The 19,411-nt window shown below is 45.7% G+C and overlaps 1 protein-coding gene and 1 long non-coding RNA gene across 2 annotated transcripts; both read left to right on the top strand.

Annotated features, from left to right (window-relative positions):
* Positions 1–1,113: 1,113 nt before the first annotated feature.
* LOC139839274 (uncharacterized) lies at positions 1,114–1,857 on the top strand. The gene is made up of 3 exons (XR_011756898.1): positions 1,114–1,287; positions 1,389–1,708; positions 1,790–1,857. It is a non-coding gene; the product is annotated as an uncharacterized lncRNA (long non-coding RNA).
* A 233-nt stretch (positions 1,858–2,090) lies between these two features.
* Positions 2,091–3,244, top strand: LOC139839273 (uncharacterized). Its single transcript, XM_071829321.1, has 3 exons — positions 2,091–2,195; positions 2,296–2,559; positions 2,638–3,244. Exons 1-3 carry the CDS (start codon positions 2,126–2,128, stop codon positions 3,081–3,083), a joined length of 780 nt encoding a protein of 259 aa, XP_071685422.1. The 5' UTR covers positions 2,091–2,125; the 3' UTR covers positions 3,084–3,244.
* The last annotated feature ends 16,167 nt before the right edge of the window (positions 3,245–19,411 follow it).

Below are 19,411 nucleotides of genomic sequence, written 5' to 3'. Positions count from 1 at the left end.
TCATCCTTGACAAGTAGTCGTGAATTTTCTGTCCTGTGGGTCCATTGCTTCCACCACGTTGACACGTCGTGCAAGTGGGGGACACACGTCCTCCGCTTTTTCTGGCGCACGTACGGTAACGCCTATCTCAGTAAAAATACTTTGTTGCCCTTGTATCTAGAAGATCTATTCTCACCCCACGATTTTTTCATCCAACGGTGCACTGCTTCACCCGATTCTTATATAAACCCTTCTTCAACCTCCGTTCATCCCCTTGCTTGCGCCGCTCGTCTGTTCCTCTTCGCAAAACTTCTCCTGCGCCCAAATCTCTCCGAGCTTCCGCATTCACGAACATTGCTTTGCCCATTGCCGTTGATGCCACCGCGCACGCGACTCACTCGCCACAGCACTCCCGAATCCAAGATGGCCACCGAAGATCTTGAGTGGGAGAGATCCAAAATCTCCAACCAGGACATCAACACGCTGAAAAGGCTTGGCCTCATGAAGAAGGAGGACGCCATCCGCTTCCCCAGCGAAGAAAGCTACCCCAACCCTCCAATGGAGTATCGGGTTAGTTTTGTTGATCATCTCATCCGTGGCCTCTCTACCCCAATTCATGATTTTCTCCGCGGTCTTCTCTTTGTTTATGGGATTCAGCTGCACCAACTGACTCCCAATTCCATCCTCCACATTTCTATTTTTATCACCCTTTGCGAATGCTTCCTCGGAGTCCCTCCTAATTGGGCTCTGTGGAAGCGTATTTTCTGCCTCCGCCGCAATGGCTCTCACAACGTCACCTATAACATAGGTGGCGTTGTTATCTGTGTCCGCACTGATGTCGATTACTTCGACGTCAAGTTTCCTGACTCTGTCCAAGGATGGCGCAAGAGATGGCTCTACATTCACGAAGAAAGCGCCAACTCCGTTGAACACAACATAGTTCCTTTCGACGGAAGTGCCAGAATCCAACGCCGCCGCTCCTGGGATGTCGAAGTTTCTGAAGAAGAGAAAAAGGCGACAGAGGCACTCATGTCTCGTATCCATCAGCTGCAAAACATTCGAGGCAAAGAACTGTCTGGTGTTCAAATTACTGCCTACTTCCTTAGGATTAGGGTGCAGCCTCTTCAGGCTCGCAAAAATCCCCTTTGGACGTATTCTGGTGAAAATGACGCCAACAGAATCTCCAGTGATCTTTCTGTAAAGGACTTGGAAAAATTGGTTCGAAGAATTTCTCGATTAGGCAAGAAGGATCCTATTCCCTCCTCCTGTCGAGTGGAACCATACAGTGCTTCCAATCCTCTTCCCGAGGTATTTTGTCTTCTCGAAGTTTTATCTTGTTTTGAACTGTTCCTCGTATCTTATTTGCAGTGGTATCTCACTTATTCTCTTTTGTCACTATTTCTTTGTAGAATCATCCTACTATGGCCTCCCTTCCTCCTCTTCCTGAGGATGGAGAGGTCGAAGAAAGAGCCGTTGTCGATGATGTCAACCAGGAGACCCCCTCTTTTGTGAATGAACCCGCAGATTCTCGAAAATCTGCGGGATCTACTGAGAAGGATGCTGCCTCTGAAGATACAACATCAGCGCAATCTCCTCCTCCTGCTGTTTCTCCGAAGAGCAAAAGGAAAAGGAGCAATGCCGAAGATTCCGGGACCTCGAAACCCGAAGAAACTGCTCCTGCACCTCAAAAAGCAACTTATGATCCATACATCGAGAGTATCATCAGCTCGTAGGTTCCTTGCTCTTTTCCTTTTCTATTTGAAGAATTTTATTTTGCCTTGCTTTTTATGCTGCCACTATTTTGTCGCAGTGATGATGAAGAAACACCAACTTTAGATGTGGCTGCTCGAACGAGCACGTCACATACTTTAGTTATTTTTAAAAACCAGCTTGAAGGGGAGGAATCGTCGCCTCCTCAACAAAATGTTAATACATCTACTCCTCCTTCGAGCCCCGTGCCCCTTCACCAAAAAGGGCACGGGTTGAAAAGATTGTTGATCCTGCCCCTCGGTTGGGCGGTTAAATCGACTCTGCTCTTAGATGATGTAAGTTTGTCGGCATCTATATTTTCCTTATTTTGTTTTTTCACACCTTTTCTCTTTTTCATGCCGATGTTTCTTTTGATGTACTTACCTTTGAACAGCCAATGATCAAAGAGCTTCTTCGGATCGGGTCCCAATTTGTTGGGTACCGTGAATATGCCGCCAGAGCCGAAGGTAACGACTTTTATACTTGCTATTTTTCTTTGACTTTCTATTCCTGCTGCTTGTCGCTATTTTTTGATCTTTCTTTTCTTTCTTTTTCATATCTCGACAGAAAAACTTTCAGAGGCTAACGAACGCGCCGACGCACTGGCTCAAAAACTTGAGCAAAGTGAGGCGGCTCGCAAGAAAGCCGAACTCGCTGCTAGCAAAGCCAAGGTCGAAGCTGATGAGGCTAAGGCGAAAGCTGCTGGTGTCGAGGAACTGCAGAAGAAACTTGAGGATGCGACAGCTGCCTTGGATGAGCACAAAGCTGCACAAGCTTCTCGTGACGAAGGAATCCTCAAGCGTTTGAAGTCGCAAAGTCGACGTACTCTGAGTAATATTATCAATCCCTTTTATTTTACTGCACTTCCTGTTTCTTGGTTGTTGACTGATGTCTTGTCTCGTGTGGCAGCCCAAACAAACCAGGATTTTGATCTGGATAATCCTGTCAATGACCCTCTCCTTGATGCACTTTCTCTTCTGGAGTTCCATGGGCGCGAAATTCGTGAAGGCGTGGCCAATGCCAGTGCAAGTTTGTCGGCGTTGTTCCCCTACTTCTTCCCGAAGAAAGAGGAACCTTCGACTTTCCTTGCCCTTGCCAAGCTTTTCAATTCGTCGGAAGACCTGGGATTGAAGATGCGTCAGGAGAATATGAAGGTTGCTGTCGAGAGTACTGTTGCCCTGGTTGCTGACAGCCAACAGACGCTTGATTGGATGAAGGTTGGCGACACCAGCCAGATAGAGCATTCGAGATGGAGGTCGCTGATCAAGGCAGCCAAGCCCAACACGAAGAAGATCTTGGCGTATCTGGGGATCAAGCCAGCTTCGACTCCTAGCTCCTCGAGGCCGGAGGTCTAGTTGCATGCCTCTGTTTTTCTTTCTGTTTCTTTTGCTTCTGTCGCCAAAGTAGTCATTTGGCGACACGTACTTTCTTAACTCCACTGTAATGCCCTTGTAATTATTCCCAGAGATTAATGAAGACTTCTATCTTTGCTTGTTATTTGATGTTGTCTTGTTTATTTTTCAGTTGATATTTGATAACTATACTCCATCTTCTGCTCCTTCCAATGTTTCGCCTTCTTCTTCCCGCGAGGAAAGCTTTTGGTGATACCGCTCCTGTCGACGATACCTTGTCGCAAGAACTGGATGAACTTCGGCAACAACTTCGGTATGCGAAGAAGCAAACACTTGTGATGATGGAGCAATCTCGTAAGTCATCTGAAGCCGAAAAAATTGCTCTTCAACAAGCTCGCGAGGCCGTAGCTGCTAAGGAAATTGCTGCTTCCGAGGCTGAAAAGGCGACTATTCGAGAAAATTTCATGCTCGAATTAATGAATGAAGCCGATGCAGATATGTCGGGTATGCCTGTTTCATCCGCCGATATCCTTTATCTCGCATACTATTGTTTCTTTGAAGGTTTCCGCTTTTTTGTTTTGATAGGTGCCTTTACTGATGCTGCTGCCGAGGAAGAAAGGGTGAATGCTAGGACAACCCTCCTTGTTAATCTCTCCTTGGACCATGGTTCTTTGTTTTGGGCTACCCCGGAAAGGACCCGCCAAATTGTCAGATTTCAAGATCGCGCCTCTCAAACTCGCGATTTCCTCGACTTCTGTACCAAGACCTTGTCCATGGTTTACAACTCCATGTTTCCTCGCAACGTCCAACCAAAAACTCTTCCTGAATTGATGGAAAGGTTCAAGGATGCTCGCAGAATCCATGATTTTGTCAAAGCTCAACTAGTAGCTGGCGCCAGATTTGCTCTTATCATGCTCCAAATCTGCCACTCGAAGCTTGACCTTACCCAGGTTGTCGAGAAGGTTCACCAAAAAGTAAAACGGCGGAGAGTTGGTGTTGACAGGATTAACACGAAGGTTACGCCTATAGCCGAAGAAATGATTGAGGACCTGCTTCGGATGGATGCCGACTTTTTTGCCGATGGCCATTATGCCGATTTTCTTGGTGCTGCTCCTGAGGAAAACAGAGTTACTCTTGATGACATATTGAATCAAGACTAGTTAGTTTCTTCTTGTAGATATTTCTTCTTTGTAATCCATGACTATATTGTAAAGCAATCATTATATTTCTCTGTTTGGTTAGCCCCCGAGTGTTTCGGTGACTCTTTACTATATTTGTATACTTGCGAGGTTTTGAACCAAGGCATTTATATATTTAAGGCGAATATGAGCCCCCAAGCTTTTTATTGAGCACTATTTTGTATTTTTGTTGACTCACGAGGTATTTGAATACCAAGGCAAGTTTTTTCTTTTGTCGATGAACTATATTGATATTCGTCGGAGCGAAGACTTTGGTCATGTCGATAAAGAAGAAAAGTTATATTGTCACTATCTTTATTATATTGCAGCACCGCGAGCCCGCCTCATTAAAAACCTTCTCCGGCCCCACTCGGTGCCCCGAAAAAGGAAAAGAGTGCGTCTGAAAACTCGCGGGCGTTTCAGTACATTGAAGCTTTACAAAGACTATATTTTTGACTCTAGGCGTAAAAACGCCTAAGTTGCGCCACGTTCCAGGGGTTTGGCTCCTCCACCCCTGTCTTCTTGTCCTTTATTCTGTATGCTCCTCCTCCAATTACTTCCGTGACAATGTACGGGCCAAGCCATGGTGACTCGAGTTTTTCATGACTTTTTTGCGTGAGCCGAAGAACTAGGTCTCCCACCTGAAAAGATCTTGGCCGCAAACGTCGACTGTGGTAATTCTTCAAGTCCTGTTGATATTTGGTTACCCGAGATAATACTTCATCTCGAGCTTCATCAAGTGCGTCGACGTCGTCTTCTAGCACTCTTCTCGACGTTTCTTCATCATATTCAGCGACACGTGGAGAGTTGTGCTCTATCTCGATTGGTAGTACTGCCTCTGCTCCATGAACCAGGAAAAACGGAGTTTCTGCGTTGTTGTGTTTGGTGTTGTTCGGATGCTCCACAACACGCTTGGTAGTTCTTCGGCCAGGTATGTCGAGCTTTTTCCAAGTGGTCCTAACAAGCGCTTCTTGATACCATTGCAGATGATGCCATTGGCTTTCTCGACTTGCCCATTGGTTTGAGGATGTGCAACTGACGCAAAGTTCAGCTTAATACCCACCTCTTCGCAATAATCTTTGAATTCATGGGATGTGAAGTTGCTGCCGTTGTCTGTGACGATGCTGTGGGGCACTCCAAATCTGAAGACGAGGCCTTTTACGAATTTTACTGCGGATGCTCCATCTGGTGAATTTATCGGCTTCGCTTCTATCCACTTTGTAAACTTATCGACAACTACTAGCATGTACTCCTTTCCTCCTGGCCAGGATTTGTGTAACTTACCCACCATATCAAGTCCCCATTGAGCAAAGGGCCATGACAATGGTATTGGTGCTAGCTCTGCTGCTGGAGAGTGGGGTTTTGCGGCAAACCTTTGACACGCGTCGCAAGTTCTTACTATGTCCTTGGCGTCCTCGATTGCTGTCAACCAGTAGAATCCTGCCCGAAAAACCTTGGCTGCAATAGCTCGACTACTTGCGTGGTGGCCACATATTCCTTCGTATACATCCTTCAGAATTATTCTTCCTTCTTCGGGTGTGACGCACCTTTGCAAGACGCCCGAAATACTTCGCTTATACAATTCTCCCTTGACCACCGTGAAAGCTTTGGAGCGTCGAATTACTCGCCTTGCTTCAACTGGATCGTCAGGTATTTCTTTCCGAAGGATATATGATATGTACGGCTGCATCCACGGTATCTGTATCATCATGACCAAGTCCTGATCTTCTTCGTCCTCTTGCTTTTCTTTGGCAGCCCCGAGGGTTTCTTCTCCTTCTTTTTTGACTTTGTTGGCTTAGTGGATCTCTCTGTTATCTCTTCCCAGAATACACCAGCGGGACTGGAAGGCACTGTGACCCGATGTTTGCAAGAACGTCGGCTTCGTCGTTGCTCAACCTGCTAATATGATTTACTTCGCATCCATCGAATAACTTCTCAAGCTCGTTGTACACCTCCTTGTATGCCATCATGCTATCATTGACTGCATCACATTGGTTCATAACTTGCTGAGCCACCAACTGTGAGTCGCCAAAGATTTTTAATCGAGTTGCTCCCAGTTTTTGCCATCTTCATCCCGTGTATGAGAGCCTCATATTCTGCTTCATTGTTAGATGCGTTAAGGAACGTCATCCGGAGGATGTACTTCAATTTGTCGCCTTCAGGTGATATGAGTACTACTCTGCGCCAGCTCCTTCTAGTCTCTTGGACCCATCAAAGTTCATGGTCCAAGTTCTCGATAAATCTGGAGGTCCCGTATTTTGCAACTCCATCCATTCTGCGATGAAGTCCGCGTATTTGCGACTTTATTGCTTTTCTTTTTCATACGTGATGTCCCGAGGGGAAAGTTCTATTCCCCAAAGGGAGACACGACCCGTAGCTTCGGGTTATTCAAGATATTTGATAAGGGAGCTTCATTGACCACTATGATCGGGTGTGCCGAAAAATAGTGGCGCAATTTTCTTTGTTGTGAACACTCCATATGCTAGTTTTTGGTACCGAGGGTACCTTTGTTTTGAAGGTGACAAGACTTCGCTCACGAAGTATACCGCCGCTGCACTCCATGGATTTTCCCTTCTTCTTCTCTTTCGACAACTAATACCGTGCTAACCACTTGGGGCGTGGCTGCAATATACAGCAGGAGAGGTTCCTTTTCCTTTGGAGCCACCAGGATTGGTGGTGTCGAGATTTTTCGCTTCAGATCCTCGAAAGCTCTGTCGGCCTCTTCGTTCCACTTGGAATTTATCTCCTTGTTTTATCGGCGCATAAAATGGTAACGCTTTTTCTCCTAACTCGGCGACGAACCTGCTCAAAGCTGCGACTCGCCCGGTTAGCTGCTGTATTTCTTTCAACTTTGTTGGCTTTCTCATTGTTACTATGGCTTGTATTTTGTCGGGATTTGCTTCAATCCCTCTTGCCGAAACTAGAAACCCCGAAGTTCTCCCGCTGGGACGCCAAAAGAACACTTCGTCGGGTTCGGTTTGAGGCAGAATTTGTCGAGGTTGTCAAAAGTTTCTTTGAGATCCTCGATCAACGTTGTCCCCTTTTTTGATGTTATGACGACATCATCGATGTATACTTGCACGTTTTTCCCGATCTGTGTTGCTAAACACTTCGCATCATCCTCTGATATGTTGCTCCCGCATTTTTTAGACCAAAGGGCATTGTCTTGTAGCAAAACACGCCGTAAGGTGTAATAAACGCTGTCTTGGCTTCATCATCTTCTTTTAATCTGATCTGGTTATAACCAGAGTATGCATCCAAGAAAGAAAGACGTTCGCAACCTGCCGTGGAGTCGATAATTTGATCGATCCTTGGGAGGGGAAAGTGATCCTTAGGACAATGTTTATTGAGACACGTAAAGTCGACGCACATGCGAAGGACTGTCGTGTTTTTCTTCGGCACCATCATGGGTTAGCTACCCATGTGGCTTCAGAGATATTTCTCCGATAAAACCAGCTTCTTCGAGTCGATTTATTTCTGAGAGCATGGCTTTGCGGTTTGGTTCCAAAAACGCCGCAAAGGTTGTCCGATTGGTTTCGCTGTTGGATCCAAATTTAGGTGGTGCTCGGCAAGTTCCCCAGGTACTCCTGGCATGTCACCGGACACCATGCAAAGATTTTCCAGTTCTCACGGAGGAACTTGACGAGCGCGCTTTCCTATGCGATATCCATATCGTTTGCGATAGATGTCGTCTTTTTTGGATCTGTCGGGTGAATCTGCACCTCCTTAGAATTTTTCTCTGTGTTGAAAGTTGATTCTTTATTTGCCCTTCCAGCGTCTGGCAGTACGTCGTAATCAGTCATGCTTTTTGACGCCAAGTATTCGGCTTGCATCCCGAAAGTTTCTGCCAACCTGTGAAAATCCTTGTCGCACTTATCGGCTAAGGCAAAGCTTCCCTTGACTGTGATTGGTCCTCTTGGTCCGGGCAACCTCCACAACAGGTATGTATAGTGTGGTACTGCCATAAATCTAGCATATGCTGGTCGTCCCAACAGAGCGTGGTATTGTGATGGAAAATCCACGACTTCAAATTCGAGCTTCTCGATTCTATAATTTTCTCGGGTCCCAAATTGAACATCGAGATTGATTTTTCCTAATGGATAACTTGGTTTCTCTGGTGTGATGCCGTGGAACCTTGTGTCTGTTGGTTTCAAGTTTGCTAAGGATATGTTCATCTTCCTCAATGTATCTGCATACATCAGGTTCAAGCTGCTGCCGCCGTCTATGAACACTCGAGAGACATCAAATCCTGCGATAATCGGGCGAATAAGTGCCGATCGCCCCGGTCGAGGAACTTGCTGCGGATGATCTGCTATTGTGAAGCCGATATCTTGTCCCGACCAATTAAGGTATTCAATCGTTGGTGGAGGCATTTTCTCTGCCATAAACACCGTCGTGAGATTACTTTTGAGCTCTATTGGACGGCCTTCCCTTCTGAATCATCAACAACACTCCGTTGGAGTTAGGATCAACATAGGGTGGTGGTGCAGGTGCTGCCGCTATTCTTAGCTGGTGTCGATTGTCCTCTGTAATCGCGGGAGGTGGCGGTAGATGAACCTCGCTCCTAGGCTCCCGAGGGTTTCTCTCGTGCTGCTCGAGCGTGAGCATTTTCTGCGTATCCGAACATTGCTGAAAATTTCGACGCCTTTCTGCAGTGCCCTGACTGTCTTTTCCCGTTGTCGTCGAGGAAGAAGTGCATCCGGCACGGTCCGTTCAGCATTTCCTCGGGGGACACGAAAGGTCTTGGAAACCTCGGCCCACTATTTTGCCTGTTGCGTGAATCATCCCTATTATCACCTCGCTGTTCCTTTGCTTCTCTCGGTAATCATCTCTGTTGCCTCCTGTATTTGTCCGAAAACCTGCCGAAATTTGTTCGGGGCGTCGTAGTTCTGGTACGTCCGAGGAAATCTTCGCCTCGGTTGATAGTTTCGACCACGGTCCTCCTCTCGGCGACCTGTGTCGTTTGTTGTGGACAGCGTCTTCTCCATCTGCCCATTTATTTGCTATCTCCATCAACGCGGATCTTGTCCTTGGATTGGTCCTTCCCAAATCCTCGACAAAGTCTCCACGCTCGACTCTGCGACAAACGCATCTATTGCTCTCTCGTCGGATATGTTTTCTGCCGAGTTTTTGATGATATTCCACCTCCGGATGTACTTTCTCATTGGCTCATCCGGCTTTTGTCGACACGCTCTCAACTCCTCTAACGATGCGGGTTTTTTGCACGTGGATCTGAAGTTCTTGACGAACACGTCCTCGAAACTTTCCCAACCGTCGATGGATCTGGAGCGAGTTTCTTTATCCATGATCGTGCGGCACCACTCGGGTGCACCTGGATGCTTTGCATGGCTGTTGCCCTAGTTCCTCCTGTCGGCTTCACCGTCTCCGGATAGTCGACTAGCCAATCCTCCGGATCTTGAAGGCCGTCGAATTTCTTGAAATTATCGGGTAACTTGAATCCCGAGGGGACTCGCGTTTTTCGGACTCTCCTCGTGAAGCATGGTAAGCCGCACATATCTTCGTCGTTAAGTTCTGGGGATTGCCGATGATCCCTTCTGCTTTGCCGCGCTCTGTCGACTCTTGCTTGTGCTGCTGTGTCTCTTGCTCCACATGGCCCTTCAGTGCCGCCGTTGTCTCTGCGGGTCGCGGACTATTTTGCCTTGCCACTCCTTCGGGAGGCGTTGATAGAAACGCTGTCCCCATAGCTCCAACTCCTGCTACCGCCATCTTGTACAGTGTTTCCCTTGGATCACCCGGAGGTGGTTTAGATGCAAGGATAAAAGCATGTGTCGCCATATACCCAGCCTCTGGTGTCTTAGGGATGATGTTTCCTCTTGTATCTATCGACATAAAGGACATGTCGAGGTTTTGAACCAAGTGTTCTCTTTCTGCCTCGGGTATGTGTTGCAGCCTTGATCTTGCTCTGTTCCGCGCCTCCCGATGGCTATCACCCGTAGTTCTAGATTGTCGACTTAGATCTGCCCTTCTCCTGCTGGATGCGTAAGCTGCCTCCTTTCTCTGTTCAACTCAGTCTGTTTTTCCAATTCCCTGGCAGCTCGTGCGAGCCTATATTGATATGCTTGCAATTCTTCTGGTGTGGCTGTGGTAGCCATTGGTTCTGTGCCGTTCATAGCTCTCGCAGCTCTGTCCCACGCTGCTTGTGAAAGTTGAACTCTATCTCGCGGCTCTGGCCCGACGTATTTGTTGCCCAAGCCTTGTCGCAGATTGGAGGGATCGACGTATGGATTTCCCAAACTGTCGAAAGCCTCAGATGTCTCTTCTTGCTCTTCAATGGCGTAAATCTGATGATACTTTGTACTCAGATCTACGTTGGGTTTGGTGACATCATCGTTAAGATTGATGAAGACCTTGCCTACTGTGAGAGATTTGTCGATGAAGTCATGACTGTCGACATCGCTTGAGCCATCGCTTATATACGAGTCCGCAGATGACTCAAACGATATGTCGTTGAAGATCTTGGCGAGTTTCTCTCTTGCTCTGATACTGACGTAGCGTGTCGCCGAGGTTTCTTCTTCTCCTGACTCGTTTGACGATGCATAGCTTGAAAAATCGGAATCGGCCACTGATGATCCCGACGAAATCGGAATTTCGACACGATACGATCCTTCCTTCTCGACGCGAAAGTGGAACCTTCCGAACGTCATCTCCATGGGCTCCGCCAGATACGCATATGCATCCAAACGGGAGGGTGGGTGAGGAACAAAATCGACAAGACCAGTAGCGATCTGTTTACCTCGATCCATTGTGTTGCTTGCGGTTGACGATGTCGAAGATCTTGAGCGTGCCATCGAGATCAGCTCCTTACGCCTCTAATTCCCACAGACGGCGCCAATTGACAAGGGATTAACTTGTCAATGCCTATGGATTGTAGGCTAGGGTTTAGTTAGAAGTAGAGGGCAAGTAGATCTCGAAGGTTTCAGCCGAAAAGTACTCGACGACTATGAAAACTAGGGTTTGCAGACAATGATTCGATTGATTCTTCGTCCCTCGACTCCCCCTTTATATAGGAGGTGGAGTCGAAGGATTCGTGTTGTACAAGTTTACAGAGTTCGGGACGGTTTCTAACTCATCCCGCCAGATTACAACACTTCCTATTACAACTCTATTTCTTCCTTAAACGCATCTTGGGCTCCCGAATCTTCTTATTCTTCGGGCAGTGGGCCTTCAATAAACCCCGGGTACTATATTCGGCAGGCCCATTTGGGATGCCTATGTCAGCAAGTAGATCTCGAAGGTTTCAGCCGAAAAGTACTCGATGATTATGAGAACTAGGGTTTGTAACAATGATTCGATGATCTCTTCGTCCCTCGACTCCCCCTTTATATAGGAGGCGGAGCCGAGGGTTTCGTTTTGTACAAGTTACAGAGTTCGGATCGGTTTCTAACTCATCCCGCCAGATTACAAATAACACTTCCTATTACAACTCTAACTTTCCTTAATATATCTTGGGCTCCCGAACCTTCTTATTCTTCGGGTAGTGGGCCTTCAGTAAACCCCGGGTACTATCTCCGGCAGGCCCATTTGGGATGCCTATGTCACTGCCCGGCAAAAAATAATGAGTAAATGAGTAATTGATTAGTTGATGAACCGGGACCAATGCCCCCCATTACAGGACAGGCGCCAGCTAGTGGGGTCGCCCTGGGCAAAATGAACCGGTACCAATGCCCCCCATTGGTCCCGGTTTGGTTCTGCACTGGGACATTTGCTTGGGACCAAAGGCCTCTTCTCCACTAGTGATTCCCATTTTCGCATTTATGAATTATTGTGTGCTCTCTTTTCTTAATTATGGTTCAGATCCATGATCCTAGCAGAGCATGGAATTTTTCCGCCCTCTTGATTTGCCTCCATGGCCTTATTTTGTAGATTTGGAGTCTGCTATTGTTTAAACCGGAATTGATTATTTGGGTGCAATTTTTTTTTCAAAATGGGGAAGCCTCAGCCTCTGCATCAATCGATGCATACGGCTCTCTATTGCATTATTATTATAGAGTATTACAATTATTATAAATTATAATTTGGGTGCAAATTATATGATGGTTGATGCAATCCCATGCTCTCACTCAGATTCGATATGCTTGCTACCCATCACTTTTTGAGTGATATTTGCTTAGTCGCGATGTCCTTTAAACAAACAAACATATTGCTTTTATTCCCAGTGCAAGTAGAGAGGGGTAGTTCTATGGTAGCCCTCTTTGTGCTGCATGTATGTATTACACTATACTCCGCACGTCATTAGAAATAGCCACTCGTGCCATTGATCCATCTATCCTTCTGCTATCAGCACACGAGCCACAAATGCAATCCTCTCAGACCGACATATATGGAACACATGGGCTACTATGCTACAAACATGTCATTATAAATAGCCTGCCGATGAGTTAGATTTTCAACACTTTGCCACTAATTAAAAAACATCACCGACAATGGTGATTCGTATTCTCGGCTCTCCATCAACGTCGACAAGGCAGATCGGTTTTTATTCCCTGACATACTGGTGTTGGTACTCTTGCCGATATTGATTGACTACTTTAATGGTTGCGCGCGTGCACGCAGCCTTGGCATTGCGGCTCAAATTAAAATTATGGGAGAACCTTCGTTGGTATTTACAGGTCTATGGTTTGTTATCTATCTTTGGCTGCTTTTAGAAAAGTACAAGATTATGTCTTGGAAGAAGAAAGAGTTTGAAGACCTCGAAGATTTGCTAGTATCTTTTAGACTTTATTTTGTAATCGCTGGAGACAGCTCATGTATCTCTACCATGTACTATTTGTTATTATGAATATATGTGGTATTGATTGTCAAAAAAAAAAAAACATCACCGATGGTAACCGAGCAACATGCCATTAGATAACAAGACGAATAAATGAAATCCTACCTTGACAGGCCACGTGAAAATCTATCAGTCTGCGAGATAGTTGTAGGCCATCATACCCACATATTTCAATTCTTTTACACAAAAGATGAAAATATCCATAAATTTGTACTCACATTTCTTCAAATATGGGCGGGCGCAGCAACGCGCGCATTTATGCTCTAGTGTTAACATAAAACATAGTCATGGTGATTACAGACTAGGTAGCATATCATATATGGTAGATTACGGACACACGGTGATTCAAACCGTAGAGGAAGGGACATTCCCGTCGCCATCGGCTCCACCGGCACCACCATTGCGGCAAAGCCAACAATAGCTGTTGAGGCAGCAAAGGAAGTGATAGTTGTTGCAACGGCAAAGGCAGCTGATGCAACAGGTGCTGCAGTAGACGAGGCCTCCCTTCTTGCCTTGTTTTCTTCCAAGATCTCAGCTCTTCTTATCTCCCACCATTCTTTGGTGAGAGCATCCATTGTAGTTCGATTCATCATCATCACCCAGTTTTCCTCTTTTTCCTCCTCTAGCTGGATCCTTCTATCTTTAAAGGCAGCCTTCATCTTCTCGTCTTCTTTAATTGCTTCTCAATTCCTAATCTTGTCCCGGTGTTTGATTTCCGCCAACTTCTTCATAGTTTGCAATTTCTCCGGGGTCAATTTTTTGCTTGACGATCATCATCTCCTCAATCTTTGAGGTGAACTTCTCATGCTCCTCCCTTCTGTTGATCTCTAACTTTGCTTGCATTCATACATCGAGCCTTCCTTTGTTTCTTCCTCCGGTCGATGCATCATCACTATCATCATCTAAAGAAATTGTTGCCCCTGTGCGAGGAGGAGGAGGAGCCTTTTGGTCCCTCAACTTCCACTTCTCACTATGCTCTAGAATTTTCCAACAATGATGCGATGTGAAAACCCGGTTCTCGCTTGCTTTCATGTTTTTGATCTTTGTTGAGCAATACGATCCTGCGAAGAAAAGTGCAAAGAAATGAGATAGGTAGTCAACATTGCAATGAAAAAGATTCGAACTTGGAAAGAAATGACTCACCAAATCATCAATTGTTGCACCGTTTGGACGATTGTTCTTCACTTTCTCCAAGCAAGCAGCCCACCGGGAAGAACATGTCTTGATTGTGCCGTACCGGCCTTGAAAAGATCGCATCATGCGGTTTTCTCCTTCCCCCATCTTCGACCTCAACCGGTGAAACTTGCCCTCAATTCGCTGCCAATACTTCTTCCCGGATTGATCGTTGTCAGTCACCATGTCGAGAGAAATACTCTCCCACATGTTGATAAGAGCAATATCCTCCTTCTCTGTGTAATTTGTGGAGCGTTTCGACGCTCCGGCCTTGACGCTGGCGGCAACGGCATCGTCGAAAGCCTCGTCCTCCACTGACGAGGGATCACCACGCCAATGCCTACGGATTGTACACTTGGGTTTCGGGGAAGAGCGAGATTCTGGGAGCGAGATTGGGCAAACGATTTACCTATCTTCGGGTCCCCTCGGTGGAGGATCCCTACGTGTTACTAGCAATCTAGTATATGATCACAAGTATGTTTACAGGGGCTGCCGTAGGCGGAACTATGTTATCTATATGTTGGCCTCCTCTATTGGGAGCCCTGGCCTACGGTTTTACAAGAGTCCTAGTCGACTACTCCTTCGGGTTGCCTTCTTGGGCCTTCTTCATATTGGGCCGAGCCAGGTATGGTAATAATGGGTACCCGAAAGCTATACCCATGACAGTAGCGCCCGTGTGTCGAGAGAAGTCGAAGACTTGCGTAGAGACTCCAATCATAATCATCTATGAAGTCGAAGAAGTACAAGGCGAGGCCATTGATCCGGAAATACATCAGGTCAATGTCATAGATCATGTGTAGCGTAGACGTTGTCGAAGATTTTCGAAGTTAATTTTCTATCGGGTGTGCGACCAGCGCTCCCGATGGGAGTAGCCCTCAAGTCTATGGGCAGGTGTTTGCACTTGGGGATAGACTCAAGTTGTACTACTCAATGAAGAACTTGACTATACTCTTGGGCGTAGCTCCTCTTTTTATCGATTCCTACTGGAGGACTTGATGAAATCCATGTGCTCCCAATGGGAGTAGGGTCTACTTGAGTCACAGAGTCAAGTTGAGTCTACAAACCTTGATTTATTTATCATGAAGATATTGGATCGCAAAATTGGGTTGAATCTCCGAACCCTAATTTTTCTTCTTGATTTTTTTGACTCCAGCCATTGCTATTTTTATTCGACATCTATATTGTACAGAATATTGGTAAATGAGGCTGGTTCATCTGATGGATCATGTACCTGTTAATTGCTCTTGTGGCAAATACGCATAAACCTACTTCCAGTTCGAGTCCCCGAACTCAAACCTGGGATACTGGCGTAATTCAGGATGTGCCGCTTTAGGACTTATCGAAAACTAAATTCTAGCTAAGTTATAGGGTACCCAACGCGTCCGCTGGGATTTTCTTCATATCTGTTGATGTGGATAAAGTGGGAGATCGCATTCGGGTGCAATATCACGCCACACAGGACGGATCCCAGGGTCTTACCTTTGTGACCCTTTTACAAGTCACGACATTCAGAGTTTTTACCGCCACGGACGCGCTCTGAGAATATATTGCCGAGTGTCTTTGTTCGGCTCATGGAATGACTCATTCTCGGGTTCTTCTATATTTTTCTCGGGCGTGATGCAATAGCCGAATGTATTGGGTTCTTCTATATTTTCGTTGGATACACCACCGGTGCTCTCGATGGGAATAAATGACAAGTCTACGGACTCAAAGATTTCTCCATCTCTGAAGATTTTTTGTCGAATTCCTTGAAGTAATTTTTTTAGAAAATATGCTATTGGAATAAACGACGAGTCAGTGGACTCGAAGATTTTTCCATCTCTATTTTGGCGCCTTCTTTCTTTGAAGAAAATTATTCGGCGCAGCCCTCGAGTGTTGGGTGCAGCGAAAGTAAATGATAATCAACTTTGTGTTAATTAAAGGAACACTTAGCTTATTGGGTATGATGGAGTCGATGCGGAGGCAGTTCATGCAATTGAGTCGATGAAGTCTTTGAGTGCAGCGAAGAAGTCGAGCCGAAGTAGAAACCACCAAATAGCGAAAATGGATACCAACAAATTGTTGATGAAGAAATAGCCGAGCCCCCGAGCGCTGCTTGGGCGATGTCATGATTGTTGCTTAGACGTAGTATCGCGGTTGTGACCCGGGGCGAAGTCGTTGTCGAGCCCCCGAGTGTTGGCTCTATGGATACGTGACCTATTTTTTGTTTTGCCTAGAGAATCATGACCACACACGCCTAGATCACGACGAAAGCTGCGTCATCTTCTGTTTATTTTTGACTTCCGCTAGAGAATTCGATGAAATTGTCGGCCCCATTGAAGTTGATGCCATTTGAATATTAAGCCATTGAAGATTACGTCATGAGAGATAAAGCATTGAAGATGAATCTCAGATGAAGTATTTGAGATGAATTCACATTGAAGATTACACCATTACATATGATGCATATATTGAAGATGAGTCCGCTGATATCGTAGCGGATGAATCCATTGACCCGAAGACAATAAATCCAGTAATAATCATAAATGATAAATCCACTAACCCGGAAATGCATCGGGTAATATTATAATAGAGAAAAATAGTGATAACCTGAAGAAGACAAAGCCAGTAAGCTGAAGAAGATAAATCCACTACCACAAAAGATAAATCCACTAAGCCGAAGAAAATAAATCCACTGAGTCGGGGGAGATATATCCAGGGCCGAAGAAGATAAATCCACTAAGCTGAAGAAAATAAATCTACTGAACCGGGGAAGATATATGCAATGAGCCGAAGAAGATAAATTCACTGAGCCAAAGAAATTAAATCCACTGGGGTGGGGAAGATATATCCACTGAGCCGAAGAAGATAAATTCACTGAGCCGAAGAAAATAAATCCACAGAGCCGGAGGAGATATATCCACTGAGCCGAAGAAGATAAATTCACTGATCCGGAAGTGCATCGGGTCAGTATTATATAACTTGCCGCAAAATCCATGCAAACAATGGTAATTTTTCTTGCCCTCACGCACATCAGTGCTTGGCCTTATCGCATAAGTGCACAACTTTTACAATATCATAATTGAAGTTAAAGTAAATTGTTTTGCATATCGTAACCCACAAATTCTCGTATAGTAGAAAAAAATAGGAAGATAAATTACAATAAGAGATTAGCATCCAAGACAAATTATTGTTTAAATATTCTAATGAGGAAAAAGATGTGTTCAGGCATTTGATAATTAGGTATTTCAATGCTATATAGATTAGGTAATTGCATATATGATTGAAATATTACGCAGAAAGAACGTGTTACCGATGAGTTTTACTTCGTAGTACCCGAGTAATCTGGTGTATTTTCGGTAACGATGTAATGGTGCAACCCCGAGTGCCGGGTGTATTTGTTGTAATATTGTAATGGCACATGATACGTCCAAAACGTATCTACTTTCCCGAACACTTTTGCTATTGTTTTGCCTCTAATTTGTGTATTTTGGATGCAACTAACACGGACTAACGCTGTTTTCAGCAGAACTGCTCTGGTGTCTCGTTTTTGTGCAGAAATCCAACTTTCGGGAAAATCCTCGGAATTTATGCAGAAGGCCCTATTTTCCCGCAGAAGGCGACGGAGCCGTAAGGACAAACCAGGTGGAGGCCCGAGGGCCCCACACCATAGGGCGGCGCGGCCCAGGGGGGGCCCGCGCGGCCATGTGGTGTGGCCCCCTCGGCCGGCCTCCGACGCCCTCCTTCGGACTATTTATCGGCCTCGACCTAAAAACGCACGGAGAGAAGTCGAAGTCGCCAGAAACCCTCCAGAACGCCGCCACATCGCGAAACTCCGTCGCGGGAGCCAGAAGTCTCCGTTCTGGCACTCCGCCGGGACGGGGAATTGGAGGAGATCATCGCCATCATCACCGCCAATGCCTCTACATCAACCAGCCATGTTTCCCCCATCCATGTGTGAGTAATTCCCCCGCTGTAGGCCGAAGGGGATGGTAGGGATTGGATGAGATTGGTCATGTAATAGCATAAGATTGTTAGGGCATAGTGCCTAGTGTCCGTAATTGGTACTTTGATGATATTGTTGCAACTTGTTATGCTTAATGCTTGTCACTAGGGCCCGAGTGCCATGATCTCAGATCTGAACATGTTATTGTTTCATCAAGATAATCATTGTTTATGGTCTTACCTATAAGTTGTATACACATGTCGCTGTCCGGAACCAATGGCCCCGAAGTGACAAGAATTGGGACAACCGGAGGGAATGGTAGCGATGTGAGGATCACATGTGTTCACGGAGTGTTAATGCTTTGCTCCGGTACTCTATTAAAAGGAGTACCTTAATATCCAGTAGTTTCCCTTGAGGCCCGGCTGCCACCGGCTGGTAGGACAAAGATGTTGTGCAAGTTTCTCATTGCGAGCACGCACGACTATATATGGAACACATGCCTATTGATTGCTTTGTACTTGGACACCGTTTTATTATTATCTGCAAATGCCCTGCTATGATTGTTACATGAGTTTCTCTCATCCATGCAACGCTCGTCATCCGTCCCCGTGCCTACAGTATTTTAATCCTGCTGTTTACTAAAATCACTACTGCTGTCTCTGTTACTCTGCTACTGTTATTTCACTACTGCTACTGCTATAAAACTGTTACTACTGATAAACTCTTGCGAGCAAGTATGTTTCCAGGTGCAGCTGAATTGACAACTTCGCTGTTAAGGCTTCCAAGTGTTCTTTGTCTCCCCTTGTGTCGAATCAATAAATTGGGTTTTACTTCCCTCGAAGACTGTTGCGATCCCCTATACTTGTGGGTCATCAAGACTATTTTCTGGCGCCGTTGCCGGGGAGCATAGCTTTATTTGGAAGTTCACTTGGATTAATATTGTTCGCTGCAAATTCTCCATCATGGGTAAACCTCGCGATACTAAGATCGCCATATTACCATCCACTACAAGAAAAGGTACAATTCTGAATACCTCCGCTACACTTGATTCACCATCTGTGATTGATAAACTTGTTTCACCGCCACATGCTTCACATGCGGGTACTTCTGCTGAATCTGAAAACTCTCATAATATTGATAATATTTCTGTTGTGCTTGATGATAGTGGTTCTTTGGGATCCTTTCTAGATGCTACAATTGCTAGGTCTAGACAAATTGAAAATACTGAAACTCCTAATGCTACTACACCTGTTAATTCACCTGA

The sequence above is a fragment of the Lolium perenne genome, chromosome 4 (genome assembly GCF_019359855.2).
Source record: "Lolium perenne isolate Kyuss_39 chromosome 4, Kyuss_2.0, whole genome shotgun sequence".
Taxonomy (NCBI): domain Eukaryota; kingdom Viridiplantae; phylum Streptophyta; class Magnoliopsida; order Poales; family Poaceae; genus Lolium; species Lolium perenne.
This window is presented reverse-complemented; position numbering and strand designations above follow the sequence as displayed.